Source organism: Myxine glutinosa, chromosome 1, assembly GCF_964187855.1.
Source record: "Myxine glutinosa chromosome 1, kmMyxGlut1.1, whole genome shotgun sequence".
Lineage (NCBI taxonomy): Eukaryota > Metazoa > Chordata > Myxini > Myxiniformes > Myxinidae > Myxine > Myxine glutinosa.
Window position 1 is genome coordinate 26,641,467 of NC_136261.1, and position 24,831 is coordinate 26,666,297.

A 24,831-nucleotide genomic window follows, 5' to 3' on the forward strand; every position below is an offset into this window, starting at 1 on the left:
GTTGGAGAGTGAGGAGCTAGGGGTTGGAGAGGAGCGAGAAATTGGAGAGGAGCAAGGGGTTGGAGAGCGAGGAGCGAGGGGTTGGAGAGCGAGGGGTTGGAGAGCGGGGAGCCAGGGGTTGGAGAGTGAGGAGCCAGGGGTTGGAGAGTGAGGAGCCAGGGGTTGGCGAGTGAGGAGCTAGGGGTTGGAGAGGAGCGAGAAATTGGAGAGGAGTGAGGGGTTGGAGAGGAGTGAGGGGTGGAGAGAGTGAGGGGTTGGAGAGGAGTGAGGGGTTGGAGAGGAGTGAGGGGTTGGAGAGGAGTGAGGGGTGGAGAGGAGTGAGGGGTTGGAGAGGAGTGAGGGGTTGGAGAGGAGTGAGGGGTTGGAGAGGAGTGAGGGGTTGGAGAGGAGTGAGGGGGTGAGAAGTTGGAGGATGAGAAGCTCGGGGTTGGAGAGTGAGGAGCTAGGGGTTGGAGAGTGAGGAGCTAGGGGTTGGAGAGTGAGGAGCTAGGGGTTGGAGAGGAGCAAGGGGTTGGAGAGTGAGGAGCGAGGGGCTGGAGAGTGAGGAGCGAGGTGTTGGAGAGTGAGGAGCTATGGATTGGAGAGTGAGGGGTTGGAGAGTGAAGAGCGAGGAGTTGGAGAGTGAGGAGCGAGGGGTTGGAGAGGAGCGAGGGGTTGGAGAGGCACGAGGGGTTGGAGAGGAGCGAGGGGTTGGAGAGGAGCGAGGGGTTGGAGAGGAGCGAGGGGTTGGAGAGCGAGGGGCGAGGAGTTGGAGAGCGAGGGGCGAGGAGTTGGAGAGCGAGGGGCGAAGGGTTGGAGAGCGAGGGGCGAGGAGTTCGAGAGAGAGGAGCGAGGGGTTGGAGAGCGAGGAGCGAGGGGTGGGGAGCAGGGAGTTAGAGAGTGAGGAGCGAGGGGTTGGAGAGTGAGGAGCGAGGAGTTGGAGAGTGAGGGGTGGGGGAGCAGGGAGTTGGAGAGTGAGGAGCGAGGGGTTGGAGAGTGAGGAGCGAGGGGTTGGAGAGTGAGGAGCGAGGGGTTGGAGAGCGAGGAGCCATGGGTTGGAGAGCGAGGAGCAAGGAGTTGGAGAGTGAGGAGCGATTTGAGGGGAGTGTGAGGAGCGATTTGAGGGGAGTGTGAGGGATTGGAGAGGAGTGTGAGGGATTGGAGAGGAGTGTGAGGGATTGGAGAGGAGTGTGAGGGATTGGAGAGGGGTGTGAGGAGGTATTGGAGAGGGGGTGTGAGGAAGAAGTGGGATTGGAGAGGCGTGAGGGTGGAGAGAGAGAGAGTGTCAGGTGGAGAGGAGTGAGGGGTCACATATTATGTGAAATATATAAATTGTGTTCATTACACCATTTCTGGATCTGATGAATTGCCAGTAACCATTTTGTAAAATTTAATGTGCAGCATCTAAATCAAGATGTCCAAATGTCACACACGTCCATGCCCGTGGGATTCCCACGGGTGACCCCACTAGTATATTTATATTGGCTATATATTTATATTGGCCATATATTTATCCTCGGCTATATATTTCCATTGCTATATATTTATATATATTTATATTGGCTATACATTTATCCTCGGCCATATATTTATATTGCTATATATTTTATATACAGTATATTTATATTGGCTATATATTTATCCTCGGCTATATATTTATATTGCTACATATTTATCCTAGGCTATATATTTATATTGCTATATGTTTTATATATATTTATATTGGCTATATATTTATCCAAGGCTATATATTTATATTGCTATATATTTATATTGCTATATATTTATATTTGCTATATATTTATCCTCGGCTATATATTTATATTGCTATATATTTTATATATTTTTATATTGGCTATATATTTATCCAAGGCTATATATTTATATTGCTATATATTTATATTGCTATATATTTATATTGGCTATATATTTATCCCAGGCTATATATTTATATTGCTATATATTTATATTGCTATATATTTTATATATATTTATATTGGCTATATATTTATCCAAGGCTATATATTTATATTGCTATATATTTATATTGGCTATATATTTATCCTCGGCTATATATTTATATTGCTATATATTTTATATATATTTATATTGGCTATATATTTATCCAAGGCTATATATTTATCTTGCTATATATTTATATTGCTATATATTTTATATATATTTATCCAAGGCTATATATTTATATTGCTATCTATATATATAAAACACTGTGTGTGTGTGTGTGTGTGTGTGTGTGTGTGTGTGTATGTGTGTGTGTGTGTGTGTGTGTGTGGTGTGTGTGTGTGGTGTGTGTGTGTGCGTGCGTGCGAGAGTGTGTGTAATGTTACTGATAGACTCCTAAACGGAGAGGCTTACGTGCTTGATATTTGGCATAGACATGGCATTGAGCCTGGGACGAACATGGCCGAACTCAAAATATTTGACGATCCATATTTTTTATTCATATTTACCTCAGCGCATTTCAGCGCACGGAATCAACGGAATCAGAGCAGGTGGGCGCTGATTCGCTCAGAGCGATCACGTGATGACGCTATGACGCTATGAACGATATGACGCTATAACGCTATGACGCTTATGAAAAAAAAATCGCTATGAACGCGATGACGCTATGACGCTATGACGCTATGAAACGATATGAACGCTATGACGCTATGACGCTATGAAAAAAAAAATTGCTCGCTTTACCAAGGGGCTCGCTCTCCCCCCCCGTTCCCCTCCCCTCCCCTCCCCTCCCCTTCCACCTCCCCCTCCCCTCCCCTCCCCTTCCCCTCCTCCCCCTCCCCTCCCCCACCCGGCAATGCCGGGTACTTCTGCTAGTATATTTATATTGGCTATATATTTATCCTAGGCTATATATTTATATTGCTATATATTTTATATATATATTTATATTGGCTATATATTTATCCAAGGCTATATATTTATATTGCTATATATTTATATTGGCTATATATTTATCCTAGGCTATATATTTATATTGCAATATATTTTATATATTTATATTGGCTATATATTTATCCTAGGCTATATATTTATATTGCTATATCTTTTGGATATATTTATATTGGCTATATATTTATCCAAGGCTATATATTTATATTGCTATATATTTATATTGCTATATATTTATATTGGCTATATATTTATCCTAGGCTATATATTTATATTGCTATATATTTTATATATATTTATATTGGCTATATATTTATCCTAGGCTATATATTTATATTGCTATATATTTATATTGGCTATATATTTATCCTCGGCTATATATTTATATTGCTATATATTTTATATATATTTATATTGGCTATATATTTATCCGAGGCTATATGTTTATATTGTGGAATTGTTCTCCACTCATTTTGTGACGGTATAGTGAGTATGGACATTTCAGGTTTGGCAAGCCCTTTGGTGGTGATACGGTGTCATTAGGGGGAGTTGTTGTCAGCAGGATCTGCATTTTTTGCAGGCGCTGGTAGTGTGTGTGACGTGTTTCGCCGGCGCACTGCTCTTGGATGCACGCCGTGACCTCTTCCTGTGGGTCGTGCCACTCCTGCTGTCAGCGCTGTTTGCCTACCTGGTGGCAGACACTTTCCTTACAGTCTTCCAAGCCGTCGTGGATGTCCTTTTCCTGTGCTTTGCTGTGGACACGGCGCACAATGATGGCTCGCCAGGTCGCGAGTACTTCATGGACCGCTCTCTCATGGTGAGTGTGCCATCTGCAGATGTAAAAAATATATTTTTTCTGTTCTCACTTTTTGAAAATTCAAAAATATATTCAAAAATACTAAAAACCGATGGATGTATGGGTTAATGAGGGTGTGATGCAGGCAATGAATGATGAGAATGACATTTTAAACTCCTTTATCACCCATATACTCTCCTTTCCCTACCTTTACTTCCATTCCACCTCACCTTTCCTTCTCTCTCATCCTCAATGCCATTCTATTTATTTTCTCCAATTTCACTACCGCTCTCCTTCATTTTCTCAAATTAGTTTTTTCTCAGTTTGCCTCCACTGCATATTGTTTGTAAGTATGTCCCCGGTTCTGTCGAGTAATGGAGAGCATCTTCCTTTTTCACGTGCTTATAATAAGTCCTCGTCTCTACCTACGAAGGTTCATCCCTTATTTTGTCTCGATGCCACTCTAGGAATATGTGAAGAACAGCGAAAAGGCTATGGCAGAGCTAGACCGCAAACGGCGGCGCAAAGAGCACGATGATGGCAAAGAAGGGAGGGAGAGTCACCCTGCTGTAAGAAGAGCATGGCACTGGATCATTTTTGCTTAATGGCTTACAACCTAAGGCAATGGTGTACATGTGTGTAGAAGATGATGCCGCTTCCGATATAAACAGTCGTGGCCAAAAATATTGGCACCCTTGCACATTTTTCAAATAATGCACCATTTCTTCCACAAAATTGTTGAAATTAAAAAGTTTAACCAAAGTTTTTCTTTGGTTTGCAGTGGAACAAAACAAAAAAGGGGGAAAATGGGGGGGGGGGGGGGTGGGCGGGCACTTATCCAATCAAGATATTCTATTTTTGTTTGTCTAATTAATTTTCTAAAATTTGTACAATTTGTTTTACTCTTGGAAGTTGTGGGTTAAGATGTATAAATAAAGGTGGAAAAAGCCAAATTTAATGCAATTTCATTCCAGGCTTTTAGGCAGCAAAAGGTGAACATTTTTGACTTTCTATAGGCACTGCATATATATATATATATATATATATTTTTTTTTTTCTTTAATGTTCAGCCATGGATCAAACTCGTGCAATTAACGGCCATATGTCATCTCTTTGCAGGCGGCCAGTGCAGTCTGATTTGAGGGTTCTTCGGAACAGTAAGGTTTTCTAACCCGTCCATACGACAGACTCGTCGCATACAGATGTATGTGGAAGGATGTGATCATCGACCAGTGCTGTTGGGACCTTCTTTTGTAATCGATGTTTCTACTTTACAAATTACCACGTTGTTACCCCCCAAACCACTTTTTTTTCTCCTTTTCAAGCACTAGTCCTTTGTTTTATCTTTTCGAATCTTGGAAGTGGAGAGGTTTTGGAGAAGTATGAACACTTTCACCACGTCTCATGATTCCCCCCCCCCCTTTTTTTTTTTTTTTTTTTTGTAACTCGCTTCTTTCCCCAACTTTGTCTCGCACCTTTATACCGTCACTTTGTATATTTTCTTAATCATTTGCATCAATTTTTCCATTGCGTGAAACAAATCGACCTTTGACTTGAATTTCCATGCCATACATTCAGGTTTTTTAAAAATCATTTAATTTTTTTTTTTTTTTTGGTTACATCACACGGTACGAGCTTTTTCTCTTCTATTGCTGCTATACTTCATCTTGCTAACTCACGGCCAATGGTTATTGTTTTGCTTCCTGGACGGTGTAAGGCCTGCTTGCAATATTCAGTAAATTATTTTCTTTCTTTGAGGATGAATCTGACATGAGCTGTATAATTTGGTGGAGGTAAAACGTATCTATAATTTCCCCTCCTCCCCCCAGCAACCCTCAAAACTGTTGCTGTTATTCTTGCCTTTTACACTATCTTTAGTGTCCTTAATGCTTAAAGACATTGTCTCGTGTTGGGTTCAACACATGTTTCACGTATGTATCACCTTTTTACTTTTGTTTGCTTATTTGCAAAAGGAATAACAGTGAAACCTCAGGGCAGGGCTTTTTCTAACAGTGAAATTGTAGATATTTGCAATGTGCAGCACAGCTCGGCTGCTTTTGCGGGCTTTGAATCGGTTTGAGTGCATCGCACGCAACTTGCTTGTTTGTATATGGTCTAAATTGGTGGGTCTGGTCAATGGCAAGTCAGGCTCGTTAGTAATCACTTCTCGTAAGTGACCTAGCAACCTCTTCCTGAGTGGCCAACAATTCCAGCAGGGGCGTTTTATAAGTAGAGCAACATTGAGTCTACTTTGGTTTCGGTCCTTTGGCTTTTTGAGCATCACGTATGCGTTAACTCGTATTTTCTAATCCCTGCGATCACCTTTTGACAATTGTGAGTACCTTATGTGCATGGCTTTTGGTGGTGGAGCTGGTGGTTGACCTCATCGATGCTTTCGGGAAATGAGGAAATCGATAATGGCCAGCCGTCGTGCCTGAGGTTTGGGACGTGGGATGTCTGAAGGCGTGAGAGCAAGAGATTGGTTCGGGATAGGTGGCCCAGGCGCGATTGCCATCTCTCAATATCCACATACCAAACATTCTCGGCCACAACCTATCAGATATCCAAGCACTTCTTTTTGAGCTGTTGCTGGTCAGAGATGCAGCCATGAGGATCGAAACTGGGGGGAGAGGCAGAGGAAGTAGTGGCCAGGTGGTTCGATGAACATGTAATGTTGAGTCCATTGGACGATGGGAACCTGACATGGAATTGGAAGTTTTGCACATTCCTGATGCAAATTACCAGCTGTTTCAGCACACAACATATGGCGATTAAGAAGAAATGCCCCTTTTGTAAAATGCTGTTTTGACTTCCCCTTTTATACAATAAACACTAACATTGTCTAGAAAGTGTGTTGAGTGAAATACAATATTTTGATGTTGAAGAATTTACAATTGTGACGTTTAGATGAGCACAACTTTATATTTATTATTTGTGGTGGTTGTGGTGGTGTCTTTTGGAAATGGTGATTTCAGACGAACAGGATAGAACATCATGGAGGCACTTAGTGTTCCGTGGCTTTTATGTTGTCCACCCTGTAACAGAGTGAAAAAAATAATGAAACAAAAAGGTGAGGGACAAAGGGGAACTTGATCATATTTCACAGAACAGGGAGGTTGGAAGGCAAGTGTTCATCGCTCCCAAATTCAAGGGCTGGGAGACGATTGGTGACAGATCACCGTAGTATGTGGGATTTTAACTTGACAGCATTTTAATTTTTTAACTTTTTTTAACTTTAACTTTTTAACTTAATAACATTTTAACATTTTAACTTGAGTTGTGTGCTTAGATGAGAATGCCAAACAAGCCAAACCAAACCATGACTTCTGGGAAAGCGCAGGAAATGAGGAAATGTCGAATAATACTCATGGAGTCAGACGTCTGAGAAGAGTGTGGTTGATTGATCCTTTCACGTCGGCGCTTTCACATTTTCTCCGTTAGGAGTACTCAAAGTGTTGTTGTTCTTCACCACAATCTTTTCCTCCTCCAATTCCGCCTCATTCTCATTCTCATTCTCTTCTTTTTCACAATTATTATTTAACAAAATTGCCAGCTGAGCGCTTGGCCCACCAAACCTCCTTCCGCACCTACATCACCACCTTTCTCCGGGCCTTCAACAAAAATTCTTACCTCACATTCAATGATCTTGATCTCCATTTGTTCTTTCCACATCCCTCCTCACACCAACCATCAAAGCTTCCCCCACACTCAACTCCTTAAAGCTTCCTCCTCATCCTGCCCCTGCAAAGCCCCCTCCCCTGACCCTTAACTATGTGGACCTCAAACATTCGCTGTCTCTGCTCCGATCTGACAGATCTCTCAAACCAGGCCACTGCTAATAAACTGGACATCATCTGGGTAACATAATCCTTCCTCCCACAGGACATCCCTGGGTCATTAGTGTCTCTCCCAGGCTATTGTCTCCTCAGACTTGACAGGCTTGAACCCCGCCTTGGCGGCGTAATTGTACTTTACATCAATAACTCCATTTCCCACTGCCCGTTTACTGATCTTACACCTTTCAAACCTCAGGAGTACCTTTGCCTGTGACTTCGCCTCCCACCCACCTCTTTAAAAAAAAAAAAAATCTCCATTGCACCATCCTTCCAACAGTGACGACTCAGACAACATGGACAAACGTTTAACCTCTTACCCAACTCGCTCTTCCCCACATGTGGTGATTTCATTTGTCATTATGCAAATTAGCTGTGTGTTCGTTCCTCTCTCTCCAGCCATGGCACTTCAGCAAAGGACTTCTGCTTGCTTCCTCTAAATCCTGGTGGCACCTTGTTAAGTCTGTCTCTCAAGTATGTTCCCCTTGCATCCCTTCCCTCTCTTCAAATGACTTCAAACACTTACTCTCTTTGTACCTGCACTACCCAGTCACTCCCAACTGCACCTGGACTCTGTGTATTTTGCTCCTGATAAGGTGGAGAAGCTTCTGGCAAGCCTTGACCCTGATTGTGTAACTGGACCTGACGGCATCAGCTCACGTATCCTAAAAACCTACTGCGCTGCTCTTGCACATCCTCTTTCTGCTCTTGCACATCCTCTTTCTGCTCTTTTCACCTCATCGTTTACACTCGATCATCGTCCATCGACTTGAAAATCTGCCAACATCACTGCACTACATAAATAAAATATGTAAAAACTGTTCCACTTAAATGCAGACCAATCAGCTTACATCCAATCATCAGCAAGGTCATGGAATCCATCATCACAGTTGATATTAAATTTTTCCTTTTCTCCAACAACCTCATCTCAGGTCACTAATTTGGATTCAGACCAGGTCACTCCACCTTTGATATACTGCTTCTACTCTCCCAACAATGGATGGAGGCACTCAATGTTAGACTTGAGATCAGGGCCTTCTCTCTGGACATATCTCGTGCTTTTGATAGTCTGGCGTCCTGACTTGCTCTCCAAACTCTCTGCATATGACACCCAAGGCTAACTCCACACATTCCTTTGTATACAAGATCGAGGCTTGTGAAAGAACTAACATTAATCACACAAAAAGTCAAACCGACACATAAAACACAAAATAATGGGAGCAGTAGACAAGATGGGGAGAGAGGGGGAAGGACACAAACACAACATTTGAGAGCAGGGACATCGAGAGAAATGTGGGAGGGAGAGGTCTTGGGGGAGGTGGGAGAGGTATAAAACATATGGACACTGCAAGGACTTACAGGAAAGAAGTTGGAATTTCAAAAAAGTGTATCTGGGGTGAATTAGTGGGGGTAGAAAAGATCAAGGTTTTGGATGGGGGATGATAAGAGATGGTGGTGAACTGCTGTTTTAAAGACCTGGAGGGTTTGTTCCAGATGCGGGAGAAAAGGGGAATGAAAGAGTGAAGGTGAGCAGAGAGCCTAGATTTTGGCAGTTTAACCATAAGAGGGTTTTGCATATCTTGTGCGACCTGTAGGAATATTTAGGGGACAGAGCACAGACAGAGCTGGGGGAGCAAGGCCGGAGAGGAGTCGGTAGAAGACAGAAAGGCCACCAACCTGCCTGCGGTTAGTGAGTGAAAGGCCCTTGGAGTTAGCTTCATCGCAGGAGATTGCCTTACTGACTTCCTCTACTCTCGTAGTCAATGTGTGGCTTTCAATAGAATCCTTTCATCTTATCTCCCTGTTAAGGCTGGAGTGCTGCAAGACTGTTCTGGGCCCAGTCCTCTTCCTGATCTTCAGCAATGATTTAACTCGCTCGATGGGAAATCCCCTTTAAATATTTGCTGATGACTACATCCTCTGCCGTGACATCCCTCATCCTTCAGACTGGTAGGCTGCAGCCTCTTCCCTCTCTTCCGACATTAACAAAATCACAAGCTGGTCAAACACTTGGAATATGGCTTTTAATCCTGACAAGTCTCATACACTCACTATGTATCTCTCTCTCTCCAAAAGGATCATCTGTTGGCCTCGCATTTCAAAATTGATCTCTAAAGCCAGCCGCCAAATGCGCATCCACCATTGTACAAAGTCCTTCCATAGCACACCTGAGCTCCTATCCACCTACAAGGCCTTAATCCGCACCTTGGAGTACTGCTCTCCCTTCAGGACTACTAGCACCCCTGCCTCTCACATTTCTCAGCTTGTCACTGGAAACCATGGCCTTCAAGATTAGTGGAACTTCACACGATGAAGCTGAGTTTATAGGCCTATCACTTTCCCCTCACAGAGAGGTCGGTGGTCCCTGTCTTTGACCACTTCCTCACTGGTCTTGCACCCTGCTCTTTCTGTGCTTTGTTATCCCCAGCTTTCTTCAGGGCACACACAGTCAACCACCAAACTCCTTCCAGAAAAACTCCCAAAATCCAGGATCACTGCTTGCTGCCACTCATTTGGTCCCCCTTTTTTTCCCCCGCCTGTGTAACCATCTTCAACCTTCTCTTCAATCTCATTCTTCCTTCCAGGTCTTAAAGACAGCTGTTGACGATCCATGATCATCCCCATTCCAATACAATTGCTTCTATCCCTGTCAACCGCCTCCTCTCCTTCCTGCCAATTTTTTCTTTCTTTCTTGTGAGCTTGCTTTTGTATCCATCTTGTCCACCCCATGTGTCCTCCACTACGCCTCATTTCTCCCCACACCTAATATTTGTCCAAGTCTCCATTTTGTCCACCCCACCCCTCTACATCTACTGCTCCTTTTGTTCTGCTGCGTCTCCTGATGCACAAATAGCCCATCTCAGTCGTCCATTGATCAAAACCTCAAATTCATACTGCGAGACACATCCCTTTCCATCAACATGAGTATTTTGTGTAAAAGAAGAGGCAAAAGTTCACAGGTTTTGGTTAAAGTTTCCGGCTCCAAGAAAACAACACCAATTGGGTTTTTACAGCAGTTTGACTGACTGATAATGGGTAATATTGGCTTAGAGTTAAACTTCCATGTTTGTTGCTCATACTGTTCCTATCCAGTGGGAATCGAATCCGCAATTTCAACATAACGACGACGTCGGTCTGCAAAATTACCCCTTGATCTCGTGGAGCAACGGGCAAGCTTTTCGGTGGGAGAGATTGTAGCGGAAAGAGGAAAAGTTCTCCAGCTTGGGCTTTTCCAAAATGAAAACAAATTGTGCGAAGGGGCGGCAAGTGCACACCGGAACCGTTTGTTTCGGGTTGATGGTACTCGTGGCAACCTGTGTCATCGTTCTTGGCGTGACCTGCGTGGTGCAAGATCCCAGGTGCACGGCCATCCAAACCATTCAGGGGCACCTGTGCATGGCATGTCGACTCGGATTTCTTGGAATAAATCCACCCTGACGACGACCGCGTTTGAAAGGCTCACGTAGCCCTGAGCTGCCTTGCTTGCTCCTTATCTGCAAAAGCAAAGCAAAACCCAATACGTTCGTTTTTGGGAAAACCTTGATTTGCCTACACACTTCCGCTCAGGTGGATACAACCGACCTTGGTCAGATTAGGGTCGTGGTGCCAGTGCCTAGATTTTCCAGCCCTTTTTCGGATGCTGGGGCTGTGCAGAATATGTAAAGATACTGCGATGGAAAAATTGCAGTGGGAGGGAGTCTTTGTTGTGCAAAACTCAACAATATAATCTGAGTTCACAAAGCGATCGTCAAGGGTAAGCCTCCCCCGAGTAAGCCCGTGATCCAAAGATTGCCATATTCCTCTCGGACCGATATATGACATTGACCTGAAGATGTGACATTGAGGGATAAATTAAGAAAATATGTCCCCATCTACAATCTATAAATAAAACTAAATTATTTCACCATTATTCATGTTATGTTCAATAATCTATTTTATTTTTTGTTAATAAGTAGGTCAAGGGCACTATTCAAACAGCAGGTACACTACTGCGATGCAACAACATCTTGAAAGGCCAAGCGGTCTTTGAGATTCCGCAACTAAATTATTTCACCATTATTCATGTTGTGTTCAAGAATCTATTTTTTTTTTTGTTAATTAGGTCACAATCTGAAATAAGTAGGTTAAGGGCACTATTCAAACAGCAGGTGCACAACTTCATTGCAGGTACACTACTGTGATGCAACATCTTGAAAGGCCGAGCAGTCTTTGAGATTCCGCATTGGCAAAATTGAGTGATGACAAAGTTTTTTTTTTTTTTTTTTTCAGAACTCCATTTGACCTTGACCACTATTTTTTTCAGAACTTCATTTGACCTCAATCAAATTAATTTTTTTCAGAACTCCATTTGACCTTGACCACATTCTTTTTTTCAGAACTCCATTTGACCTTGACCACATTCTTTTTTTTTCAGAACTCCATTTGAACCTGACCACATTCTTTTTTTTCAGAACTCCATTTGACCTTGACCACTATTTTTTTTCAGAACTCCATTTGACCTTGACCACTATTTTTTTCAAAACTCCATTTGACCTTGACCACATTATTTTTTTCAGAACTCCATTTGACCTTGACCACATTCTTTTTTTCAGAACTCCATTTGACCTTGACCACATTATTTTTTTTCAGAACTCCATTTGACCTTGACCACATTTTTTTCTCCAGAACTCCATTTGACCCTGACCACATTCTTTTTCAGAACTCCATTTGATCTTGACCACATTCTTTTTTTTCAGAACTCCATTTGACCTTGACCACATTCTTTTTTCCAGAACTCCATTTGACCTTGACCACATTCTTTATTTTCAGAACTCCATTTGACCTTGACCACATTCTTTTTTTCAGAACTCTTACATTCTTTTTTCAGAACTCCATTGACCTTGACCACATTCTTTTTTTTCAGAACTCCATTTGACCTTGACCACATTTTTTTTTTCAGAACTCAATTTGACCTTGACCACTATTTTTTTTCAGAACTCCATTTGACCCTGACCACATTCTTTTTTCAGAACTCCATTTGACCTTGACCACATTCTTTTTTTCAGAACTCCATTTGACCCTGACCACATTCTTTTTTTTTCAGAACTCCATTTGACCCTGACTGCATTCTTTTTTTTCAGAACTCCATTTGACCTTGACCCTATTCTTTTTTTTCAGAACTCCATTTGACCTTGACCACATTTTTTTTCAGAACTCCATTTGACCTTGACCACATTCTTTTTTCAGAACTCCATTAGACCTTGACCACATTCTTTTTTTCAGAACTCCATTTGACCTTGACCACATTCTTTTTTTCAGAACTCCATTTGACCCTGACCACATTCTTTTTTTTCAGAACTCCATTTGACCCTGACCACATTCTTTTTTTTCAGAACTCCATTTGACCTTGACCACGTTCTTTTTTCAGAACTCCATTTGACCTTGACCACATTGTTTTTTCCAGAACTCCATTTGACCTTGACACATTCTTTTTTCATAACTCCATTTGACCTTGACCACTCTTTTTTCAGAACTCCATTTGACCTTGACCACATTCTTTTTTTTCAGAACTCCATTTGACCTTGACCACATTATTTTGTTTCAGAACTCCATTTGACCTTGACCACATTCTTTTTTTTCAGAACTCCATTTCACCTTGACCACTATTTTTTTTTCAGAACTCCATTTGACCCTGACCACATTATTTTTTTTCAGAACTCCATTTGACCTTGACCACTTTTTTTTCAGAACTCCATTTGACCTTGACCACATTTTTTGGGGAACTCCATTTGACCTTGACCACATTCTTTTTTTCAGAACTCCATTTGACCTTGACCACATTGTTTTTTTCAGAGCTCCATTTGACCTTGACCACATTCTTTTTTTCAGAACTTCATATCACCTTGACTACATTCTTTTTTCAGAACTGCATTTGACCTTGACTACATTTTTTTTTTTCAGACCGTCATTTGACCTTGACCACTTTTTTCCCCACAACTCCATTTGACCTTGACTACATTATTTTTGTTTCAGACCGTCATTTGACCTTGACCACATTTTTTTTTTCAGAGCTCCATTTGACCTTGACCACTTTTTTTTCAGAACTCCATTTGACCTTGACCACATTTTTCCCCAGAACTCCATTTGACCTTGACCACATTATTTTTTTTCAGAACTCCATTTGACCTTGACCAGATTTTTTTTCAGAACTCCATTCGACTTTGACTACATTATTTTTTTCCAGAACTCCATTTGACCTTGACTACATTATTTTTTTCCAGAACTCCATTTGACCTTGACCACATTATTATTTTTTTCAGACTGTCATTTGACCTTCACCACTTTTTTTCAGAACTCCATATGACCTTGACTACATTATTTTTTTCCAGAACTCCATTTGACCTTGACCACATTATTTTTTTCAGACCGTCATTTGACCTTGACCTTTAACTCGGACGGTTTGATGAAAATTAAGCATAAAAGCGTTTTTCTCTCGGCTATCTAGAACGGGCAATTTTGTTCCGATTGGACAAACCTTCGTCGACTTATGGGAGAATGTTAAATTGTCTATAATTGGGTCATGACCTTCAAATTGGGTCAAGTCAAAAATTATGTTAACCCCGCATACTTTATATTCCCATTATTGATGCAAGATTTAGTTCCGAATGTTTGAGCCGGCTCAGAAATTTCGAGATTCAGCCCGGAAATTTCAGACATTGGGAGTACAGGGAGAAGTAGAAAAAAGCACAAACCTTAAATGGTGTTTTAATATTTCATCTAGGGGTCCAATAAATCCTGAGGTACTAATTGTGGAAACAAACCCCATGAGGTGCAGATCATAAACTAAACGATGAATGTTATTCGGTGACACATTGAAATATTTGTCGATCGCAGTGAATGTAGATAATATTTCTTTGTACATTTTTCTCCAACAAATGCGCAATACAGCAAATGAACTCTCATTGTTTATGTTACCGTATATTTGTATAAATCAGGATATATTTTTTTGTCTATGTGCATGGGAATGGATGCACGAAGGGGTGGGTCTGTGTCTGTTGTTATGTTGGTGCTGTCGGTTCCGTCTTGGCAGGGCGGGACATCTTATGCCATACGTGTGGGGCCCCACATTAGTCATTAAGCCGCAGGCCCGTCCCACAGGCCTGTGTAAACTAGTCTTGTTCTTCTGCCTCCTTTTTAAGATTTTAGCCAACCCTCTTCTCTCGGATTCAAACGTTCCTTCATTCTCACCACCTGTTTGGACTTGGTTCGCCGATTCACGGAGCCGGCTGAATCGGCTGCACCTTATTGGGCTGAAGGCAAGAGTCCACCCTTCAGGGGGATTATAGAAGGGAATGTATGTGTGGGAACAAGAGGGTGTGTGCCAGTTTACATGAAAGACGGCGAGTGAGATTCAAAGCACAGGACTAAGGTGAAGACCCAAGGGCGTGACACCAATGCAGTTTATGGTGCACCCTGTGCAAGTTGGCAATCTGTGTACCCGCACGTCTCACCCATACACAGGCCAGACTGTGCCACCATAGACCCCCCATCCTATTTTCATTGTCCTTTCCCTGCCTCGTTACTTTGTTCTTTTGCACGTACCTCTTATCCCTCCCTACCTTAACCCTTTGTTGTAACCTGGCTTGTGGCGATACGATCTGCGTGCGTCATGTTTGGGCTCCATTCGAGATTTGTGTCCTTGTGTTGCAATGAAATGTTTTTGGGGTATTTATGGATTCTATTACTGCAGCTATGTTTTGTTATTATGATTAAAACCTTTGTGTTTGAATCTTTTGCACGTTGCTTATTAACCCGCCTCCTCTTCTTTTCACCATTTGAGCAGATGGACAAATAGTGCTGCTCATCATGTGACGTAGAAGGTAAATATGGGATGCCAGTGTTTTATTCCATCCGTCAAACAACAAAGAAGGAAGTTGTTATGTGCTTTTGAGACATCATCTGCATACATTGGTCATACATTTTGTTATGCTACAAACATTGGGTGAAGTGGTTAATTTGGCATGGCAACCACACGAAAGGTGACACCATTCACCTTGGCTGAATTGTATTCCACCGAATCCAATGTATTTTCTCCTTCCCTAAAAAAATTTTTGGGTTTGGGAAATTTGCAAAATTCCAAAGTGCTGTTATTACCTGTGTCCACCCAATGTTTGTAGCATCCGCCCAAGGTGGACAGAGGTTATGTTTTCGCCCCTGTCTGTTTGCTTGTCTGTGAACAGGATATCTCAAAGTTATGGTGGGATTAGGACAAAACTTGGTGGACAGGTTGGGTGAGCAACGAGGACAAATTGATTTGACTATAATGAAGATCCGGATCCGGACCCGATACATTTTATTTTAGAGTTTTTTTCAAGTGATTCTTCACCATTGAGAGATCGGGCGAAAAGTGACATATAGGATGATATTTCAAAAAGTTATGGACGGTTTATGACGAAACTTGGTGGACGAGTTGGTTCGGTGACAATAACAAGTTGATTAGATTTTGGATTCAGATCCAGATTCGGATCTGACCTATCAGTGGGACATATACACTGTTCAGCCTTGTGGAGGTACGCTCTCTACCATTGCCATTCTAGTCTTTCGTTACAAGCTAGGGTATGAGTGATTTGATATACAGTACAGTATAGTGATTTTGTATGAAGTATCTCCATAGTTTCAAATATTTACGAGAAAAAAAAAAGAAAAATCACTCATAAAGCGACACTTGGCAAAAGATAACAAAGTAGAATAGCACTAGGTAGAGCATTCTTTTGACCTCACAAATAATTGGTGGTTTAATTCAGTGACCTGATATGCAAATCGTCATCAATTTTTTGGTTAATTGGATGAAAACTGGCAATTTTAGAAATTTGGCCTATGTTGACCTTTGGGCCTATGTTGATCTCAAAAATAGTTGGTGGTTGAAATCTGTTTGCTGATATGTAAATCCTATTCAAATTTCAAGTCAATCGGATGAAAATTGAGGATTTTAGAAATTTGAAGAAAAGTTGTTGACATTTGGCCTATGTTGACCTTTTGACTTAAAAATAAATAGGATTCTGTCGGACAACCAACTCTACCATTTGGTGAAGATCGGTTTAAAATTGTGACCTGTAGGCAAGTATAAGGGAGCGGACAGACAAACAAATGAAAAATCGCTCTTAGAGCGACACTTGGCAAAACAGAACAAAGTGGAATGGCACTCAGTGGAGCACACTTTTGACCTCAAAAATAATTAGTGGTTGAATTCAGTGACCTGATATGCAAATCGTCTTCAAAGTCTAAGTTAATCAGATGCAAATTAACAATTTTAGAAATTTGGCCATTGTTGATCTTTTGGCCTATGTTGACCTTTTGGCCCATATTGACCTTTTGGCCCATATTGACCTAAAAATAGTTGGTGGTTGGTTTCAGTAAGCTGATATGCAAATCCTATTCAGTTTTCAAGTCAATCAGATGAAATTTTAGAAATTTGAGAAAAGTGGTTGACCTTTGGCCTATGTTGACCTTTTGACTTATGTTGATCTCAAAAATAGTTGGTGGTTGAATTCAGTAAGCTGATATGTAAATCCCATTCAAATTTCAAGTGAATCGGATGAAAATTGAGGATTTTAGAAATTTGAAAAAAATGATTGACCTTTGGCCTATGTTGACCTTTTGACCTCAAAAATATATAGGATTTTGTCGGACCACGAACTCTACCATTTGGTGAAGTTTCGTGAAGATCGGTTTAAAACTGACCTTTACGCAAGTATAAGTGAGCGGACAGACAAACACACACACACACAATCACACAAACCACCGGAGTGATCAACACACTTGTCCAATTTTTTTTTTTGCCAAGTAATAACGACTCAGCCTGCAAGGCCTTTTCTTGTTGCTCAATGGAGTACTGCTCCTCTCCTATAGGCTGGTGCCCTCGCATCACATCGGCCCCTCCTGGATTCTGTGGAATCTAAAACCTCTTATTGGAATCTCCTGTGATGAGGCCAAAGCACAAGGAATGTTGCTCTCACATTCCAGGCAGGTCAGTAGCCTCCCCTCTTTCTCTCCCTCTCTACTTCTCCCTCTTTATCTCAATTTCTCTCTCTCTCCCTCTCTCTCCCTCTCTCCCTCTTTATCTCCCTCCCTCCCTCTCTCTCTCTCTCTCACCCTTTCTCTCCTTCCCTCCCTCTCTCTCACCCTCCCTCTTTCTCTCCCTCTTTCTCTCTCTCTTTCTCTCCCTATCTCCCTCTCTCCATCTCCCTCTTTCTCTCCGTCTCTCCCTCTCATCCTCTCTCTCTCTCTCTCCCTCCCTCACCCTCTCTCTCTTTCTGCCTCTCTCTCTCTCTCTCTCTCCCTCTCCCTCTCCCTCTCCCTCTCCCTCTCTCTCACCCTCCCTCTTGCTCTCCCTCGACCTCTCTCTCTTTCTCTCCCTCTCTGCCTCTCTCCATCTCCTCTTTCTCTCCCTCTCTCTCCATCTCCTCTTTCTCTCCCTCTTTCTCTCCATCTCTCCCTCTCATCCTCTCTCCCTCTTTCTCTCCATCTCTCCCTCTCATCCTCTCTCTCTCTCTCTCTCTCTCTCTCTCTCACCCTCTCTCTCACCCTCTCTCTTTCTCCCTCTCATCCTCTCTCTCTCTCTCACCCTCTCTCTTTCTCCCTCTCTCTCTCTCTCTCTCTCCCTCACCCTCTCTCTCTCTCTCCCTCACCCTCTCTCTCTTTCTCTCCCTCTCTTCCTCTCTCCCTCTCTCTTTGTCTCCCTCTCTCCTTCTCCCTCTTTATCGCACTTTTCTCTCTCTCTCTCTCTCTCTCTCTCTCTCTCTCTCTCTCTCTCTCTCTCTCTCTCTCTGTCTCTCTGTCTCTCTGTCTCCCTGTCTCTCCGTCTCTCCGTCTCTCCATCTCTCCGTCTCTCTGTCTCTCTGTCTCTCTGTCTCTCTGTCTCTCTCTGTCTCTCCCCCCCCCCCCTTCTCTATCTCTATCTGGTGTACCTCGCTTCCACTCTCTGACCCTCCGCTGCAATTTCAGGATGCACGTGTACTTCAGTTAACCCCCCTCTTGGTTACACTATCTAAATACAGACTGACTGCACACCTCTACTCTTTTGACCTAAATACAGGCTGACTGCACACCTCTACTCTTTTGACCTAAATACAGACTGACTGCACACCTCTACTCTTTTGACCTAAATACAGGCTGACTGCACACCTCTACTCTTTTGACCTAAATACAGACTGACTGCACACCTCTACTCTTTTGGCCTAAATACAGGCTGACTGCACACCTCTACTCTTTTGACCTAAATACAGGCTGACTGCACACCTCTACTCTTTTGACCTAAATACAGACTGACTGCACACCTCTACTCTTTTGACCTAAATACAGACTGACTGCACACCTCTACTCTTTTGGCCTAAATACAGGCTGACTGCACACCTCTACTCTTTTGACCTAAATACAGGCTGACTGCACACCTCTACTCTTTTGACCTAAATACAGACTGACTGCACACCTCTACTCTTTTGGCCTAAATACAGGCTGACTGCACACCTCTACTCTTTTGACCTAAATACAGGCTGACTGCACACCTCTACTCTTTTGACCTAAATACAGACTGACTGCACACCTCTACTCTTTTGATTTGCTTTGTAAGTTTGCTGCACAGTATAAGATTATAGTGTAGCGGCTACCGCTGGGTTTTCACAATCGCCTTGCACCTATCAAGGACGCGGAGCGATCACCATGCCGGGCTCGTCCAGGACGCCCGGGCAGGCCCGCGCTCAACTTGCCAGGCCTCGGTCGGGACGCCCGGGCATGCCCCCTCTCGCCTTTCCTGGGCAAACGCTCCGGGATAATAGGTATATATACACAAAGAATTAAGTTAAGCACCCCTACACAACGAATTAAGGTAAGCACCCCCTAATATATATTCTTTGTGTATATGTATACATTGGCATATATTCTAAGGTATGTGAGATCAAATAATGATTGGTATGACATTAGCAATTATCCATTGATGAAATTGAGTGATCAAAGTGAAAAAAAGTGATTGGTTGAGTCAGTGATCCGATCACGTGGGTCCTACACACGTTATTGACGCAAAGATCGCTAGAGGTCTTCTCAGAACAATGACTGTACGTTAGAAAACATAAACGTCATCCACACTGTCCGTGATGGACCTATAGCTCCATACTTAAATTGAGGTGAGAATATGCCTAAAATTCCCAAAAAATTTCACCTTAAATTATTCAGAATAAAATATTGAAAACGGCATGATTGTTATGTTTTTATGTGACCATAATATCACTTCTCCAGAAAATATAGCAATATCATGGGTATATTACACTGTTTTGACGACAACAAACTTGTAATGTGCGAGGTTGTAAAAAAACGGGGGGGGGGGGGTGCTTAACTTAATTCTTTGTGTATATATTGCTGCCCGATAAACGGGCTTTTCAGAGTGCCTGAGTGTTTGGTTTGATTAAAGCAACTCGGCTGAATTCCAGCTTTTTGTCACGTCCATTCTTCCGATCGACGTGGGAGCCCCAGCTCCTTCATTGGTGACCTACCGACATGGACACGGCAGTCGCCCTTAAACTGCCTACCTTCTGGGAGGCTCACGCGGCGGTTTGGTTCGCACAGGCGGATTCCCTGTTCGCCCTGCGAGGCATCACGGCCGACGACAACCGCTTCCACCATGTGGTAGCAGCGCTCGGTTCGGCCACCGCGGCCCGCGCCCTGAGCCTCCTCGAGAGCCCGCCAGCCGCTGACAAATACGGCGCGATTAAGAAGGTTCTCCTCGACGCTTTCGCCCTCCCATCGGCGGAGCGCGCACGGCGCCTGCTCGACCTGCCCGAGCTCGGCGACACGCGCCCTTCCGAGCGAATGGACTACATGCTTTCACTGCTCGGCGAGCACTCTCCGGCATTCCTGTTCCGGGAGCTGTTCCTCCGTCAGCTGCCTAACCCGGTACGCCTCGCCCTGGCAAGCACGACGATCACAGATCCCCGGGCCCTTGCCAGAGAAGCCGACAAGATCTCCGCCGCAGGACAGCGCATCGCAGCGGCGACATGGGACCCACCGCCGTCCGACGCAACACCCATGGCGCCCGAGCACCCGGAACGGTCGACGACCGAACTGCCGACGCAATTGGCGGCCGCTACACCGAGCCGACCACCTCCAGCACGACGACCGGGGCCTCCACCTGACCAAGCGTGGTGTTACTATCATGCCAGGTTCGGACAGAAGGCCCGGACATGCCGACCCCCGTGCACCTTCGGCAGGCCGGGAAACGGCCGGGCCGGCGTTCATTACCAGCCATGAGCGCCGGCCACACGGGCAACTTACTGTTCATCACGGATAAAGCGTCCGGACGGCGCTTCCTGTGCGACACCGGCGCCCAACTGAGCATCATACCCGCCTCTGACCAGGACAGGCAATCTGCGGTTTGCGGCCCCTCCTTGGTTGCGGCCAACGGATCGACCATCCGCACCTTCGGCCCACGCAACGTCACCCTCTGCTTCGGCGGCCAACGCTTTGCTTGGACGTTTGTAACCGCAAACGTGCCCATGGCTCTGCTAGGCGCTGACTTCCTCTGCGCACACGGACTGCTGGTGGATGTCCAACGGCGTCGTTTAATCAACGCCGAAACCTTCAGCTCCCTGGTATGCACATTGAGCAGCTCCGCGCCTACCGAGCTGGCATGCGCCGTCCTGGCGGCGAACGAGTTTGCTCGCCTGCTCACGGAGTTCCCGGCCCTCACGCGGCCGACGTTTTCGGCCGTCGCAGTACGGCATGGGATCGAGCACCACATACCAACCACGGGCCCGCCGGTCTACGCCAGGGCCCGCCGCCTCGACCCAGCCAAGCTCGCCGTGGCGAAGGCCGAATTCGACGCGTTGGAGCACCTCGGCATCGTGCGGCGCTCCGATAGCGCGTGGGCCTCGCCACTGCACATCGTGCCAAAGCCGGGGGGTGGATGGCGCCCGTGTGGCGACTACCGCCGTCTCAATGACGCTACCACCCCCGACAGGTACCCGATCCCGCATATCCAAGACTTCTCCGCCCGTCTGGCGGGACGGGTCATTTTTTCGAAAATTGATCTCATACGGGGATATCACCAGGTACCTGTCAGGGCGGCCGACGTCCCTAAAACGGCAGTCATCATGCCGTTCGGCTTATTCGAATTCTTGCGGATGCCGTTTGGTCTCAAGAACGCGGCTCAGGCGTTCCAGCGCTTGATGGACGGCGTGCTGCGTGACCTGCCGTTCCTTTTCGTTTACCTGGACGACATCCTCGTCGCCAGCACGTCCCGGGCCGAGCACCTCCTCCACCTCCGAACACTGTTCGGGCGCCTCAGCGAGCACGGCCTCATCGTCAACCCGGCCAAATGCCACTTCGGCACGACAGCCGTTGATTTTTTGGGCCACCACATCACCAAGAACGGGGCCGTGCCGCTGCCAACCAAGGTCGAGGCCATCACCACGTTCCCGCGTCCCCGCACCATAAAGGCCCTGCAGGAATTCCTGGGAATGGTGAATTTTTATCACCGCTTCGTGCCCCGCGCTGCTCAACTCATGCGGCCCCTCTACGAAGCCCTCCGGGGCAAGCCGGCCAAGCACGACATCGCCTGGTCCGCAGCAATGGATGCGGCCTTCCAAAGCTCAAAGCGGGCCCTCGCCGACGCAACACTGCTCGCTCACCCGGTGCTCAACGCTCCCATCGCCCTCACCACGGATGCCTCCGACTACGCGGTGGGCGCCGTACATGAGCAATGGGTGAACGGGGTTTGGCAGCCACTCGCTTTTTTCAGCCGGCAGCTCCGGCCGAACGAGCTCAAATACAGCACGTTTGACCGGGAGCTCCTCGGTCTACACCTGGCCGTCCGCCATTTCCGCCACCTCCTGGAGGGCCGACCTTTCACGGCGTTCGTCGACCACAAGCCGTTGGTTTACGCCATGGCCAAGGTCACGGAGCCGTGGTCGGCCCGCCAACAGCGCCACCTCTCCGCCGTGTCGGAGTTTACCACGGACATCCGGCACGTCGCCGGCAAAAACAACGCCGTGGCCGACTGTCTTTCCCGGGCCAGCGCGAACGCGGTCCACCTGGGCGTGGACTTTGCGCTTATGGCGGCGGACCAAACCACCGACACCACGGTGCAAGCCCTCCGGGCGGCGGACACGGGCCTCCGCCTGGCCGACATCCCCTTCGCGGACACTGTCCTGCTCTGCGACGTCTCCCAAGGCCAGCCTCGCCCCATCGTGCCCGTCACCTGGCAACGCCGCATCTTCGCCTCCCTCCACGGCCTTTCCCACCCGGGCCGGAAAGCTTCCCAGAAGCTGGTGTCGGCGCGATTCGTCTGGCACGGCCTTCGTCGGGACGTCCGCGATTGGACCAGCACCTGCACGGCCTGCCAACGGGCCAAGGTCCACCGACACACCCAGGCCCCGCTGACACCTTTCACCGTGCCCGAACGACGTTTCGACCACGTCAACGTGGATCTGGTGGGCCCCCTCCCCCCGTCACGGGGGTTCACACACCTGCTCACCATGGTGGACAGGACCACCAGGTGGCCGGAGGCCGTTCCCCTCGTCTCCACCACCACCGCCGACGTGGCGCAGGCTTTCATCGCCACCTGGGTCGCCCGCTTCGGCGCACCGGCGGACATCTCGTCAGACCGCGGACCACAGTTCACCTCCGAGCTGTGGGGCGCGGTCGCCCGCAACCTGGGGGTCAAGCTCCACCGTACTACGGCCTACCACCCCCAAGCAAACGGGTTGTGCAAGCGATTCCACCACTCCATGAAGGCCGCGCTCATGGCCGGCCTTCAAGACGGCGGTTGGGCCGACCGGCTGCCGTGGGTCCTTTTGGGCCTCCGCACGGCCCCCAAGGAGGACCTCCAGGCATCCACCGCCGAGCTTGTCTATGGCCAGGCGCTACGCGTCCCGGGCGAATTCGTGCCCGACGCTACCAGTCCCTGGTCCGCAGCTCACCAGCGCTCGGACCTCCAGGAGGCCGCCCGACGGTTTGCCCCCGTGCCAACATCCCACCACGGTGACCCCCAGTCCTACGTCCCCCCAGCACTTCGCACAGCGGAGTATGTTTTTGTGCGTCACGACGCACATCGGGGGCCACTCCGGCCGCCGTACGACGGGCCCTTCCGGGTTCTGCGACGGGACGACAAGTCGTTCGTCATCGACATCGGCGGCAGGTCGGACCGGATTGCGGTGGACTGCCTCAAGCCGGCGCACGTGGACGTCGACCACCCACCACGGGTGGCCCTTCCGCCGCGGCGAGGCCGCCCCCCGTCCACGGTGCCCCCCACTGGACCACCCACCACCACACCGGACCCCCTCCCACGACCCGCCAGGGGTCGCTTCGGCCGGGTCATCAGGACCCCCTCAAATTGACCCTGCCGGTGCAAGTCGATTCTGGGGGGACGTGTGTAGCGGCTACCGCTGGGTTTTCACAATCGCCTTGCACCTATCAAGGACGCGGAGCGATCACCATGCCGGGCTCGTCCAGGACGCCCGGGCAGGCCCGCGCTCAACTTGCCAGGCCTCGGTCGGGACGCTGGGCCACGCCCCCTCTCGCCTTTCCTGGGCAAACGCTCCGGGATAATAGGTATATATATTGCTGCCCGATAAACGGGCTTTTCAGAGTGCCTGAGTGTTTGGTTTGATTAAAGCAACTCGGATGAATTCCAGCTTTTTGTCGCGTCCATTCTTCCGATCGACGTGGGAGCCCCAGCTCCTTCAATAGCATACCCGTGTACAGTATAAGATTATAGCATACCTGTGTACAGTATAAGATTATAGCATACCCGTGTACAGTATAAGATTATAGCATACCCGACTGACTCATCGGTATTGCCTTTCGTCTGAATCTTACCATTCAGAGTCTGAAAAATAATGTTCCGAATGCCACACACATCCTTCACGTCTGTTTGAACGGTCCCCAATGGGAAGCCATTTATGTTCTATCATGGAAGACGGCACCGGCATTGTTGCCGAAGTGGCTTGGCCTTGCTCCTAATTTGAAACCATTACTACTGGAGCATCAACCATAGTTTCACACCCGTGATTGGAACGATTGGCATGCATTGGGGGATGCCCTCACCTTCTATCTGGCCGCAAACTCAAAGCGGAAAAGATGGTGATGAGACCTTTGGACCATCATCTCATCAGGTCGATCTTGATCGGACACAAACCATTGGGAAGTCTTTGATGTATGGCCTCATGGGCTATCTGCTAGACCTTTATACAATGGAAAGACCACTTGAATGAGGAGGGGGGGAGAAGATTGTGTCACGATTTTGGAGTAGCACTACCCTCCTGGCCAGTGGGCATAAAAGGC

General features: G+C 46.4%; 1 protein-coding gene across 1 annotated transcript in view; it reads left to right on the forward strand.

Annotated features, from left to right (window-relative positions):
* LOC144888241 (choline transporter-like protein 1) overlaps positions 1-6,537 on the forward strand; it is an 8,411-nt gene extending 1,874 nt beyond the window's left edge. The window contains exons 2-4 of the mRNA XM_078786236.1: positions 3,473-3,709; positions 4,156-4,257; positions 4,808-6,537. Coding sequence (XP_078642362.1) covers positions 3,473-3,709; positions 4,156-4,257; positions 4,808-4,825 — 357 coding nt within the window. The 3' untranslated portion in view covers positions 4,826-6,537. The remainder of the gene's footprint in view (positions 1-3,472; positions 3,710-4,155; positions 4,258-4,807) is intronic.
* Positions 6,538-24,831: the final 18,294 nt, after the last annotated feature.